Genomic DNA, 14,889 nt, shown 5'->3' on the forward strand with positions numbered 1-14,889 from the left:
AAAGAAACAACCTTCCTGACAGAAGTGTCTCATACCAGTTTGGAGTATTACTGTGCACCTTCGTCTGATTAACTGGCTACGTCTACCTACCAGTTGACTAGAAATAGAGGTGAGAGGAACAAATTAAACAAGGCCATGGAGATTGTCAGCAAAATCCAGAGATAGGGTTTCTCTAGGAGAAATAACATAAAAATAAGAAAATTTAAAGAAAGGATGACTCTATGGATTGAAAAAGACTTAAGACAAAACCACCAAATATAAAGTGTAATCCTTTTGTGGATCCTTATTTGAACGAACTATTTTAAAAAGCAAGAAAAGAGAAAGAATTTGGGAGTTGTGGATGCGGTTGAGTATTTGATGCTGTTAAAGAATTAAGCAGTTTTTAAGATGTGACAGTGACTGTGGTTACAGTTTTTAAAGTTCTTACCCATTAGAGGTACGCACTGAAACATTTATGCATGAAATAATATCTGGAACATTTATGTGTAAAACGGTTTATAATAACGCAAAGATTGGCCTGTTGAAACTGATGCATATTTTATAGTTTGGCATGCTCTTCTCGTTGCCATTGTGTTTGCCTTTGATGTTGTACGAAATAAAAGGTCTTTTCCTACATTAATTAAGGGATGGTGATACATCATTTTCAGAAGTTTGTAATGCATGTAAGAACCATTATTGCTGTGGACTATTGCTTTTGTTATTGTATTCTCCCCAGTATTGCTATCAGTGTTCTTCATAGGAATAGTAAAGATGTATAGTGTTGTGGATTTTTTTGAATTGTGTATGACTGACTTTTCCATTGTCACTTTTTAAGGTAATGAGCATGGTGTCAGGCTTTGCACCATTAATTTCTGCAGGTATCTTCTCAGCCACTCTTTCTTCTGCATTAGCATCTCTTGTGAGTGCACCCAAAATATTTCAGGTGAGTATTTCACATTGCAAATTTTATTATAGAGGTAGACAAGGTAATATATTTCAAATGGGATTTTTAATATTTTTAAATGATTTACTTCTGTCAACCCTGTGTATTTATATGATACATGCCAACACATATATCAAGAATGGCATATTTAATTTTATGCACAGGAATGTGGATATGTATATTTATATAAACTGTTGTGCATTTATCCACTGACAGGGTATAGTTTTTGAGTTGTCTTTCTGGAAGTGGTAATGAATTTTTGCTTTTTTGACATGCTCTATTAGCATAAATTTTCATGTCTTACCAAAGATAAAAAGTACCATAAATCAAAAGAAGATACTTTATCTTGTTCCTGTTAGCATAATGCCAAAATAAGTGTTTTATTTTTATGAATATTTGAATGTCTAGGATGTGCCATACATTATGTTAGGTGCTCAGGATATAATGATAAATAAAACATTATCTCCCTTTAGTGAGCATCAAATAAATAAACAACTGATACTGCATAGAAAGTACTTTTTATTACTAAAACAAGTGAAGTATTGATTCTGCAGCTTTGTTCTTAATTTCTTGTTATAATTAATACAGTAGAGGTGTAGAATATATCCTAAAACTATTTTCAGTATTGTTTTAAGAAAAGTGATTAAGTTTTATATTAGGATTTTTATTTGCTTTAAGTCTTAGATTTTGACTTGGTTTTCTTGAAATAGGTCACACATCTATCATACTTCTCAAGCTTCCACACTTCTATATATATGCCTGCTTCTTTGACTCTTTATTTGTGTAAGACTGTCAACCTGGTGTGGGGTAAAATAGATAAACACTACAGTGTATTCTAAATCTCCAGCCTTTCTGATACTGGAAATGTTTGACTCTTCTTTACAATTTGTTGGTAAAGCAGTATGAGAGGAAAAAAAAGAGGACCAAGAATTAGAAACTTGGGTTCATTTCCTGATTTACCTGTTGTAACTGTAAGCAGATCTGTATGTCTTATTTTGACGTATTCCATTTTAATGTTTACATTTCTTTATTAGGCTCTATGTAAGGACAACATCTACCCAGCTTTCCAGATGTTTGCTAAAGGTTATGGGAAAAATAATGAACCTCTTCGTGGCTACATCTTAACATTTTTAATTGCACTTGGATTCATCTTAATTGGTTAGTCTGTACATGTGTGCTGATGTAGATTTTGGTGCATTTATAGTATTAACTGTCAACATTGAGTCATTAAGTCATAAAATGTTACTTTGCCTGCTATACTAAGTTTCTTTTTGATCAAAGGAAAAGAGTTTAGAAAATACTGCAGATAATAGCATTCGTTAAATATTTGCTCAAACTCATACCCTCACTAACTCCCTATTAGGCTAAAGGGAGCTCCTAGCTTCTTATCCCTAAAACAAGTATGATAGTAGCATAGGGTAAAGGATTATGGTGTCTTCCATGAAGGTAGAACCTCTGCTGATCTTTTTGGTTCCTTTGCCTCTGATTGGGTCTTAAAGAACGTTTGGACTTTGGATTATACCATGGAAACTAACTTTCTCATCTGATGCTTAAAAATGTATCTGGTATAGCTACTTTTTGAGAACAGGTTGGCGATATTTAATAAAGTTTCCTATGATCCACCAGTTCTTAGAGCTTTGTACCCTGCAGAAACTTTTATATAAAAGAACATTTTTAGTGTCATTAATTATAATAGTGAAAAATGGAAACAACCCGAGTGAAATATTCAGCAGTAAAAATGTGAATACACTTGGTTTTCATATGTTAATATGGATGAATCTCAAAAATAATGAATGTAAAAAAATTTGAATTACTGAATGATAATATTGTATGATGTAATTTATGTAACTTTTAAAACATCCAAAACAGTGCTCCATAATCGTTGTGAGCCATATATGTATGTAGGGAAACAGTATAACGTCCCTGGAAAGAATATTTCAACTTTGAGAGAGAGAGAGTCATAAAGGAGGTTTCTACTGTTTACGTAGGATATGATTTAAAGTATATGAAGTATGTATAGCAGAGTTCATTAAATCTGGGTTATGGGTTTAGCAGTATTATGTATTATCTAAAGGTTTGAAATGATTCATAGTTTTGAAAAGTTAAATGTCTAATATGTCGTATTTCTTTTGCAGCTGAATTGAATGTTATTGCTCCAATTATCTCTAACTTCTTCCTTGCATCATATGCACTGATCAATTTTTCAGTATTTCATGCATCACTTGCAAAATCTCCAGGTGATTTTACATTTTCTTTAAAAGTTTCGTAAATGTGGCAATGTTTGATTTTAGAGAAAATAAAACTTTAATACATTTAAAAAGATGGCATGTGTGGAATTAGTTCACTAATGCTTCATTCTGCCTTTATAGTTGAGTCAAATTGAGTCTTCAGAGATCTTCTGTCATGCAGTTTATTGGTAAACAATGTCTGTTTCTTGCTTCAAATAATTTAAAATAGCATTAATCTCAAATTCTGGCTAACTGTGAAAGAATTATTTTATTTTTTTTCCTGTATTTATCAGTTCTAAGAACATTGTTATGATATAGTACCCTATCCAGGAATATTTTTAACACAATGAGTTCTGTGGAATTCTAATATAAGGGGTCTTTATCAACTGAAAAATTACTCCATATACAGTTTTTATGGGTATTTTGTTATAAACCTTGACAACAGTTGGGCATCAGAGAAGGAAATGAAATAACAAAAACACTATTGCTTCTATGGGCCTAGAAGTTTCTCAGAACAAGAAAGATAAAACATGGGAACTTAGGAGACAAACATCTTAGCTTCAGTTTTTAAGAATATAAAGTTTAGAGATGGATGTGGGTGTAGCTCTAAAAGGGCAACACAAGGGATTCTTGTGTTGAATTTTTCTTTATCTTGACTATTTTAATACCAATATTTTAGCTGTGATACTTTGGTATCATTTTGCAAGATGTTATCACTGGGAGAAATTAGGAAAAGCACCCCCAGAATCTCTATATTATTTCTTAAAACTGTGTGAATCTGCAGTTGTCTCAAAATTAAAAGCTTAATTTTTAAAAATATAAATTTTATTGAGATGAAATACTTCCCCAAATGATGATAAGTTTTTTAGCAAGTAGGTGAGGTTTTTTAACAGTTCCAAAGAACAATTTATTTGAATTGTTTTCTATATTCATTAACATATGGATGTGTCTTATTCTAAAAACCAGAAAATAAAATCTCACTATTAAGGACACAATTTGAAACCTAATTTTTTCATCTTCTCTAGCATTCACTGAGTTTAGGTTGATTTGTATTTTTTTAGTAAGGACTTTTTGAATAGGGAACTAGTAAGATAGGATAATGTTGATATAAATAGATGTGCCCACTTCATGGCTATCAAGAATCTGACATGATCAGTGATGGTCTATGACTTTACTGTTTAATTAGCTTTACAGTTCACATTTAAAGACTTCTCAGTGTAGCAGCCACAGAGAAATTTATTTTGTGCATGCATATGTACCACTGTCTAAAGCAGATGAGGTAGCTGAGTGACTTTATTTATCTATATTATTTGTTTCTGTTAGGGTGGCGTCCTGCATTCAAATACTACAATATGTGGATATCACTTCTTGGAGCAATTCTCTGTTGCATAGTGATGTTTGTCATTAACTGGTGGGCTGCATTGCTAACATATGTGATAGTTCTTGGACTTTACATTTATGTTACCTACAAAAAACCAGGTCAGTAGTCTTCTCTCTTAATATTTAGTATTTCAAGCTAAAAAATGTTTAGATGTTCTTTGTACCTTTTCATATCTAAACATCCATCTTTTGTATTTTGGAAAGGCCTTTTGCATAAAACCTAAAATGCTTTATTTCTAAATATATGTAGTTTTAGTGAAAAAGTTACTCTAAGACTTTTTATTCTGTGGAATTTCATTCTTAGCCATGAGTTAAATTTAATTAATCCTATTTGTAGAAAAATAACAAATTCATGTAATAAACATTCTGTTTCACTCAATATGTTTTAAAATTAATCTTTGAAAGGATTTTATTATAGTACAGAAGTTTCTGTTAGCCTGATAAGCATTATATGTATTACCTAATGTGGTTTAGTACCTACTATAATTTGTACCACAGAATCACAAAATAATAGAACACATAGTATCTTCCCACTAGCTTACTGTATAGCAAGGACAATTAGACAGATATACTTAACTGGGAATAAAGAGGGAAATAGTTGAAGATTATCTAGAATGTGTAGCATTGATAACTGCTGGGTATATCTCCACATAAGCAGATGCTGGGATAGGTTAGGATTAGTCCAGTTATTTAGTGTGATAACATATAACAAGAAAATCTATTGAAAAAACTTGAGAAGTTGTGGCCCAATAGAGTAGATTAGAAAGAGACGACAGAGTAGTTGCAGTGTAGTTATTTTACACAGTGAGGAAACATTTTGTGATCCAAGTACGAGAGAATGAGGTTTTGGATTAGAACAGTGGCTTTAGAAATGAAGTGGACAAAGAAGATATTGTTTTAAATATCTTAGAAACAATTATTTCTCTAATATGCCTGTTAAGTCTCTAAAGTAACAAATGTCTAAAATCATCATTTGTGTTTAGACTGTTTATTCAATAAGAAGTAAAATTTGCCTTGATGTTCAAATAACTTACAGGGTGAAGTACTATAAATAGTATTTTATAACAATCATAGATCTGCCTTTTTCCTTTTTGACCTTTGGCTGTATAAACAATAATTTTTAAATGTTTTTTTTTTCTTTGTTTGCAAGACTCATTTTGAGCTGAATGCACAGCATGTCTGCAGCCCTTTCATCTCAGTCTTTTCCAAGTTGTACACTTTCTTTAAATGTTAATAATAGCTCAGATTAGCATTCCCTTAATTTCATGCTGTAGATGTAAACTATTGAAATTCCTGATGAGTACAACAGTTTATTTTAGCAGCTGACTTTTTAAATGTGCAAGCATTGGTTATTGATGATTTGTGATCACCAGTATTATGGTGCATGAACACTGTCCTCTTACAGATGTGAACTGGGGATCCTCCACACAAGCTCTGACCTACCTGAATGCACTGCAGCATTCGATTCGTCTTTCTGGAGTGGAAGACCACGTGAAAAACTTCAGGTAAGTGATCAGGTAACACAGAAACATTTTGTTTTAGATGGCAATCAGGACTTACTGTTTAGTAATATTTTCACTTGGTAATATTTCATGAAAAATTATCTAAAAGCATAGAATATTGTTTCTTGTTTGGTTTGATTTGAGCAGTTTATTCAAAAACAAGGTTGAGGCTTCTTGTTCTCAAAAATTTACAGAGAGAAAAATTATCATCTACCTTATAAAAATGTTACGGAAGTTTTGGAGGTTTCTCTTTGAAGGCTTTTAGATAGGTATCGTTAAAGTAAACTTTTTTCCCCCCTCTGTGGCCATTCAAGTTTATAACTATTAAGGATGAAATTCATAAAAATACTTGTTTTATAATTTTACTCAGGCGGTAAATATTTTCATGTTAGTGGCTTTGTTCTCACTGTGGAACTGGCAATCAGTTTTTGTGATAAAGAATCAATGTCAGAGTAAAGAGCATTTCTTACTATTTCCTTCCTTTTTATTTTATCTTAAAATTTAGTTTATCAGTCATCAATTTAAATGCTATTCCTTAATTTAACGTTTCTAATAGTCGATGAGATTCAGTTATTAAAGCACTGTTGGAAATCAAAGTATTAATTTATTTATATAGATTCTTAGAAATTATAGATTATTGTTAAGTGTAGCTAAAAGTAGGCTTGTCATTTTTTTAAAAATAGACCATTAGACAGTCATTCTCATACTGTTCATGTAAGCCTGGCTCTGAACAGGCAACTCTTTAGTCATGAGTAATTGCTTCTGATTGGCTTCTGAACAGTAATCACAGGAATAAATTCATTTTCAGTAAAACAAAAGACAGAATCTTTTTAAAAGAAAATTTCAAGATGGATAAGTGCTCTACCAAATTTCTCTCAAGAAGAAACACCTTTGTATTAATATATTCTTTTTGTTACTCTTTGAATATCCTCCCCCCACCCCCACACCAACCACCACTACCACCAATTTGTTTTGTCAAATGAAAGATTCCCATAGACCACAGATCTTCAGTTTTGGAGTAGAAAGAAATAGGGAAAAGAAGTGAGAGCCCTGGGAGGAAAACTTTAATTTCAGCACATTTTTAATGTTTTCATAGTTAATGCAAAGTATGGCAGAAAATAGAAATCCTTCCTTTGTGCAAAAAGCTGTGTCCCGGAACTGAGAGTATGATCAAGAATCAGAATTAACTTGCTGTCAATAAAAAACTGTTATTTGGCTTATTAATAGAAATGGGAATTTTTTAAAACCTTTAAAAACTTAAAAAAAAGTTTACTCTAACAAGTGTTTTAAAATTATCAGAATTATACATGAACATATTTAAAAGAGGAAAAGCTTACATTTGTTGTGAAAATTAGTAGTTGTCCTACTTCTCAAATCCCTATTTCTTTTATGCCACTAGCAACCAATTTCAGTTCTTAGCTGAATTGTGTAGTATTTACTTAATAGTCCCCAAAAGCATGTTTGTCTTATTGTATTGTTTGATTTTAAATTTTAGGCATTCTCTCTTGATTTCTTTCATCCATGCATGCCCATTACACACACACACACCCTTCTCTTTACCCTATCCTCCCAGTATATTTTTATGTCACTATTTTGATTAGGTTAGACTTGATGTTTATATTTTTATGACTTTTAAAGCATAATTCAGAGCTTAGCCTTGTAAATTATGATTGCTTTCTTTTCCTGTACAGGTTTTATGTTTTCTATGTAGCCAATAAATTGTTTTTCCTATTTCAGTTTCTATTTATCACTATCTCAGCCTTCACCAAATTTGCCAAAAGATTTTGTTTTCTTCACTTTATAGTTTCTATTTCCTTGAAGTGTCTTTCTCATCATTTCCTGCCTCTTTAATTTGGGTTCTTAGATTTAGCCTTGTCTGAAATGTCTGTGATCTGGGGCTAGGGAAGTTCTGCATTAGGGGTAGGGCTCTCAGTCAAGCCCTTAATGGAGATTAATGTGACCGTGATGGTTCTTTGAGAAGTTTAAGTCATCTTAAAAGTTTTCTTTTTTAATTTGATTAGATTTTTCAGAAAACAATCTTTTAATCTTTGCTTACTGATAAAGTTCTGGCTGCCACAGTTCTGAGAGCTAAGTGACAAAGCAGCTTGGAGATTTCAGTTTCCAGCATATGGCGAATGTTCTAACTCCCTGCTTAAGGCAGCTGCTTATGCCCTCAGCTATTGCTCCCAGACCACAGGCCTCTCTAGCAAATAAGCTCTAGCCTAATAGGGTTGGAGAAAGGCAAGGACAGTTGCCCATCATAGTGATGGAAATGACTTGGGTTCATCTAGATGCTTCTTATGCAAACTTTTTAAATTAGTTCTCCTTATTTTTGTTTTTTTAACACATTGCCCCTGCCATTTACAGAGGCATCTACTGCCTGTCAGTCCTAGGCATTTTGATGATTCTTAGGTGTAAAATCCGGATAAGGCAATGGCACCCCACTCTAGTACTCTTGCCTGGAAAATCCCATGGGCAGAGGAGCCTGGTAGGCTGCAGTCCATGGGGTCGCTAAGAGTTGGACACGACTGAGTGACTTCACTTTCACTTTTCACTTTCCTGCATTGGAGAAGGAAATGGCAACCCACTCCAGTGTTCTTGCCTGGAGAATCCCAGAGATGGGGGAGTCTGGTGGGCTGCCATCTCTGGGGTCGCACAGAGCGGACATGACTGAAGTGACTTAGCAGCAGTAGCAGCAGGTATAAAATCAGGTGGCTTCACAGTTTTCTCTTAATGCTCATTTATAATTTAGCCTTTTCCTGATTTGTCAAATCCTTTATTGTTCTTACATCTGCTTTCTGGCTTTCAAAATTTCAGTGCAATTGTGTCCTATCCTCTTCTCTATATTTTGGTGCCTTAAAAAAAAATCCTATCATACTATGGAGATTTTAAAAGAGGGAGTAAAGATGAAGGCAGATATTCACACTCTCGTTACTAGACGACATCCCTAATATATTTTGTTCTATGCCTTTTTTTGGTATACTATTATACCCAAGTTATGCCTTTGTGGTATGTTTACTAACATGTTTACTATTTAGTAAAGATGGGGACTACAGGTTCATTTCCCACAGTACTAGGTTATATTAGTAATGGGTTAAACTACCATAACAAAAAGCTGAAAAAACAAAGTGGCTAAACAAGATAGATATCAGCGTTCTGTGATAGTCCAAAGGTAGATGGACAGTTTATGGCTGCTACATAGATTGGCTGCACTTGGTCACTCAAGTCCCCCATTTCTTCCTTTTACCTCATCAGCCTGCCATTCCCTAGGATATGTTTTTATGTCCATGTGGCCAAAGACATCACCAACTCCACAGTCTAGATTACGGAAAAGGTAAAGAAAGTATGGAGGGTGACCCAGGTTCCTTTTAAAGGGTAGGATGAGGAATTAGGAACATCATATGGGCTGGAAATCAGTCATAGGGCCACTTTGAGGAAAGCTAAGAAAGGCAGTGTTTAGCTGGGGAGCCATGTAACCTGCTAACACTCAGATGGAGAGACGGGACTACTAGCAGTCTCTGGGCTGCTAAAGATGACTTCATGTTTGGTTGCCTCAAATCTATTCCTCCAGACAGAACTGGATTTTCAGATGGCTTGCTAAAATTCTGAATCAGTTTGTAGTCTTTATTCAGCTTTTCCTGCTTATTTTATGAGAATAGTTAGGAGCTACTAACTAATTTAGTAGGTAAGTCAGAATTCTCAGCCTATTTGCTTTTTGTTAAAGTTCAACTATACACACTGTTGTTTTAATGAGTTTTTGTGAATCTGTTTGAATTTATGAAATGGATTTGTGAATATTTTTTCCTCAAACAATATTGACTTTTATTTCTAGTCAGTGAAAATCAAGAGTTAAAAATACATGAAAAATCATGTGAGTGTCTTATTTTTTGAAAGGCAGTTGAATTAATTTTGGCTTTCATTGTAACGAATTAGAATTAAAACTTTTAGTTCAAATAGAAACCTTTTCTTCACCATAGGTGATTTTACTCATAGAACAACATTCACTAAAATTAAGCTAGATTAGGGAAGACTGATATTATTAAGCAGAAATGAGTATGATTTGATCAGGCTAAGAAGGAAAGCGACCTGTTCTTTACATGAAGACATGGCCGTGTTCTTATGAAGTTTTGTGAACTCTGTTGAAAGAATTGTAATATTTATTACTTTTAGAAGATGAAAAGTTGTTACATGTTTTTAATTGGTTATGGTCATTTCTTTCTATAGTATCTCCCAGAATCTTGATGTATATTACCTATTAATTTAGGATATTTGGTATGATGTTTGCTCAAAGAAGATTTTGTTTCTGCATTTCTCATGCACCAAGGAACCCTGGTTATGTCATCTTCTATGAGAATCGTGTAGCCTGCGTCTTGAGGACAGTTGTGTAAAGGAGAGTCTAGTGTAACAATGTAGTGTTAGAGAAGCAACTTGAAATCATGTCCATGTTATCAAAGCCTTAAATTTCTCTAATTACATTTCTCCTTTTAATCTTAAATTAGGCCTCAGTGTCTTGTTATGACAGGTGCGCCAAACTCACGCCCAGCTTTACTTCATCTTGTTCACGATTTCACAAAAAATGTTGGCTTGATGATCTGTGGTCATGTGCATATGGTAAGTCCTAGTTTTATCTTCCATATTAAAACATTTTACACTCTGTGTATATCATTTGTAATTTGTGAATCTTTCTAGATTTGAAATAATTTGAGTAGCTTTTAGGAAGCAATATTGCTTTAGCTAAGAAAAATAGCCTACTAAGGAGCTAAAAAAAAACTAAGGAAGCTGAATGGAATTCGGTATGTGTTTTTTTCTTACTGATAAATCTAGTAAAGTCCTGAGAACGCCAGGAACATTTACTTGTCAAATATGGTACTGATAAATATTTAGTATCTGGTATGTAAAGAGTAGGGTGAAAGCTGAATTCTTGCCCATTCATTTTAGTTTTATTCATGAGTAAGGAAATTACTAAAAATAGGGGTAAATGTTCATCTAAAAGTAGTTTTATTTTTGGCCTCTTGGCTAAAATCACTAGATGATGGATCTTTTCTGCATAGGAAATTGGAGTATTTATTTACCAGATTAACTTACCTCCCAGGCTCTATTGCGTATTTTATTTTGGTGCTAGAAATGCATGTTATATGCCCTATGTCCCAGCCGCTGCTAGAGTTAATCTTCTGCTTGTAGAGTAGTAAAATGTGTGTGTAGGGTAGTGAAGAACACACTGAGACACTGACTCCACTTGGGACCTGCGGAGTTTCAGTTTGTCTCCAAGTAGATCAGTTCAGGTTGGAGTCTTGAGCGTAAGAAATTGCACAGAGGCAATTTTTCTACTAATAATGATAAATTGTACCATTCCTTGTCTTATTTAATTGCTAAGTCATGTCTGACTCTATACGACCCCGTGGACTGTAGCCCACCAGGCTCCTCTGTCCATGGGATTTTCTAGGCAAGAATACTGGAGTGGGTTGCCAGTTCCTTCTCCAGTTCCTTATTCATGTATAATTAAGGTGAACTTTTAATCTTATTTTTAGATTTTTTTTTTCTTAATACACTTTAGGTAAAACATATAATACATTTTATGTGTTGCTTACAAGGATCAAAATAGAATTGCAAGTTGAAAAAACTCATTTCCTTTCATATGTTATGTCATTGTTCAACAGAAGGACAAAGGAAAAAATGAATTTATATAGCTAACTTTGACTTTTAATGATATTTCTAGGTTTCTGAGATTTAATAACTCAGACATTTGAGACAAATGAAAAACAAGATGGGAAACTTTCCATAGAAAAACAGAAGGCTCTTATTTTTCTCTGTGTAATATCGTCTCCATTTTCAGTAATTTATAATTTCTCTCATTTACTACTACCAATACTTATTTATTTTTCAAAGTCTGTTTCCTTTTCTCTTCTTTCTGTGCCTCTGTTCCATCAACACTGTCTTTTCATAGTCTTTATTGGATATAATTCACCGATTTGAGAGTAAAACGCTAGCATTATATTGTACTTCCCTTCTCCCCCCACTGCTATGTTCAGATGCCTTGTTTAAGCCAAGATAACAGGAAGCTTTTTTTATGAAAATGGAATAGATTACCTTTCAGTTAAAGACTTATTAATATTTTTACCTTAAAGGGCCCTCGAAGACAAGCTATGAAAGAGATGTCCATTGATCAAGCCAAATATCAGCGGTGGCTTATTAAAAACAAAATGAAGGCTTTTTATGCTCCAGTACATGCAGATGATTTGAGAGAGGGTGCACAATATTTGATGCAGGTAAATTTCTTACCTCTTTTAAATGATAACATTTTAATTCTGTGTAAGTGTTCAAAATGTTTTTTATTCCAGGTTTCATTATTCACATTAATAAAAATTGTAAACTTTCAACATATGTTTATTACCGTATACCACTACAGTTTGTGTAATTTGAGAGTTAAAAGGACTATAGAAATACTGTGCTGTTAGCTGACAGCAAAGAACCTCTTTGTGAATTATCTTAGCCTATTTCTGTCCTTTTCCTAAGGTATTTCCCATTCACTCCCTGCTGCGACTCACTGGGTTTTTTGGAGAGAGTGTTAAGTAATGGCAGTCCTTATTTAATTTTTTAAGAAATTTTAATTCCTTATTTTATTTCTATTATTTTACTAGTTCTAAACTTAGACTTATTGTGGGTTTTGTTTTGGCATAGTAACCAGAATATGGGATTTGGAATCAATCCTAGGTTTAAATGCTAGCTAGCACTGCAACTTCCTTATTATAGATTTTGGACCAAACAAAAAAATTATTTAACTTCTCTGAAACTCAGTTTCCTCAACTCTTATGGTTGTAGGAAGACAGTGTTGGCCAACTTACTTTTATAGGAACCTCTTTCTTCAAAAGAAAACTTCAAGCAAAAGCCCCTTGTTTCGCTTTGCTTTGTTTGAGCTGCTTTGTTAAAATAGAGTGGGAGATTCAGAGTACTGTCACTGGCCTTTTTCTATTTTGTGTCTTTTAAAACTTGACAAGCATGTGGTTAAGAATACCCTAGGCAGTCCTCTGGAATAATAAGAGGTAGAAGTAGGATTGCTTTGACAGACATAAAGCCTTATCATAAAACTATAGTGATTAAGAAATCGTGGTGTTGAAGTAGGGACAGACATTTCAACTGAGTAGAAACTGAGTCTTTGATATAGGAAATTAAATACATGACAGAGGTGACATTGAAAGGATGAACTGGGAAAACTGATTATGTGAAAAAAATAACAGGTCTTTATAAAGATGAACAAAAAATATTTCCAGGTTGAGTTGAAAGACCTACACAAGAACAGAAAAATTTTTAAGCTTTTAAAAGAAAGCAGAAAATAAATTTTTGATCTTGGACTAAGGAAGAAGTTTTTAAATGAGACACAAAAAGTTGAACTATGAAGAAGAAACCAATTTTTTTTTTAGTTAACATGTAAAACTGCTTCTTAAAGAAAGCATGAAATGAAAAATGAAGCCACAGACCTAAAGGGAGAAAACATGTTATCAGCAAAAGAATATGGGCCACAATATATAAAGAAATACTGTAAATCAATACGAGATTTTTTTTTTAAAGGAGTAAAAGACATGAAAAGAAGAGGAAACCTAAATGACAGAAGTTAAAACTAAAACCATAGTACAGTCTTTAGTGCCTTTTCTAGTGGCGGTAGATTTGAAGCGCTTTAACAGACCAGACCCTGGGAAGAGGAGACTGGACTGGTGCAAAGAATTTAAGAAGGCCTGCACAAGTTATTTAGAAGATAAAAGATAATCAGGAGCAAAATGATTGGATTAGTTTGTCCTTGATTTTTCCCTATTTAAAGTGTGTTCACCTGAAACTGTATTTTACTCAGAGATCAAAGTATTGACACCATGGGAATAAAGGTTCAGCATCCTAGATGTTTCTTTGACATCTCCACTAATAACCTGCTGGAAGAGCTGTCTTTGAATTATTTTCTGATATGTGCCCCAAAACATGCAAGAACTTTCGTTGTCTTTGTACAGGTGAAAAGGGGACTGGGAAATCAACTCAGAAGCCATTATATTATAAAAGTTGTCTCTTTCACCGAGTTGTCAAAGATTTTATGGTTCAAGGTGGTGACTTCAGTGAAGGAAGGAAATGGACAAGGAGGGGGTATCCATTTAAGGAGCATTTTTTGAAGATGAGCGTTTTGCTGTTAAACACAATAAAGAATTTCCCTTCAGTGTATCCACGGGAAGGATACAAATGTCTCACAGTTCTTCATAACAACAAAATAAACTCCTCATTTAGATGGGTCTCATGTTGTTTTTAGGCAAGTGATTGATGGTTAAGTTGTGAGAGAGATAGAAAACCAGAGAACAGATGCAGCTAGTAAACCGTTTTATGAAATGCAGATACATAGTTGTGGGAAGCTAGTTCCCAAATCTAAAGAAAACAGAAGGACTTCTGAAGAAATCTGACTGTCTGGGCCTATCTGTTTGTGGTCTTGCTCAGTTCCGTTCAGTTGCTCAGTCGTGTCCAACTCTGCGACCCCATGGATTGCAGCACACCAGGCCTCCCTGTCCATCACCATCTCCCAGAGTTTACTCAAACTCATGTACATTGAGTTGGTGATGCCATCCAACCGTCTCATCCTCTGTCATCACCTTCTCCTCCCACCTTCAGTCTTTTCCCACCATCAGGGTCTTTTCAGATGAGTCAGTTCTCATCAGGTGGCCAAAGTATTGGAGTTTCAGCTTCAGCATCAGTCCTTCCAGTGAATATTCAGGACTGATTTCCTTTAGGATGGACTGGTTGGATCTCCTTGCAGTCCAAGGGACTCTCAAGAGTCTTCTCCAACACCACAGTTCAAAAGCATCAATTCTTTGGTGCTCAGCTTCCTTCA

General features: G+C 34.0%; 1 protein-coding gene across 1 annotated transcript in view; it reads left to right on the plus strand.

Moving 5' to 3' along the window:
* The window catches only part of SLC12A2 (solute carrier family 12 (sodium/potassium/chloride transporter), member 2), a 113,423-nt gene that overhangs the window by 70,473 nt on the left and 28,061 nt on the right, over window positions 1-14,889 (plus strand). Inside the window, exons 15-21 of the mRNA XM_010846348.1 lie at window positions 815-922; window positions 1,957-2,080; window positions 3,058-3,159; window positions 4,474-4,629; window positions 5,936-6,035; window positions 10,532-10,643; window positions 12,158-12,298. Of these exons, the coding sequence (XP_010844650.1) occupies window positions 815-922; window positions 1,957-2,080; window positions 3,058-3,159; window positions 4,474-4,629; window positions 5,936-6,035; window positions 10,532-10,643; window positions 12,158-12,298 (843 nt within the window). The remainder of the gene's footprint in view (window positions 1-814; window positions 923-1,956; window positions 2,081-3,057; window positions 3,160-4,473; window positions 4,630-5,935; window positions 6,036-10,531; window positions 10,644-12,157; window positions 12,299-14,889) is intronic.

Source organism: Bison bison, unplaced genomic scaffold (genome assembly GCF_000754665.1).
Source record: "Bison bison bison isolate TAMUID 2011002044 unplaced genomic scaffold, Bison_UMD1.0 scf7180017864235, whole genome shotgun sequence".
Taxonomy (NCBI): Eukaryota; Metazoa; Chordata; class Mammalia; order Artiodactyla; family Bovidae; genus Bison; species Bison bison.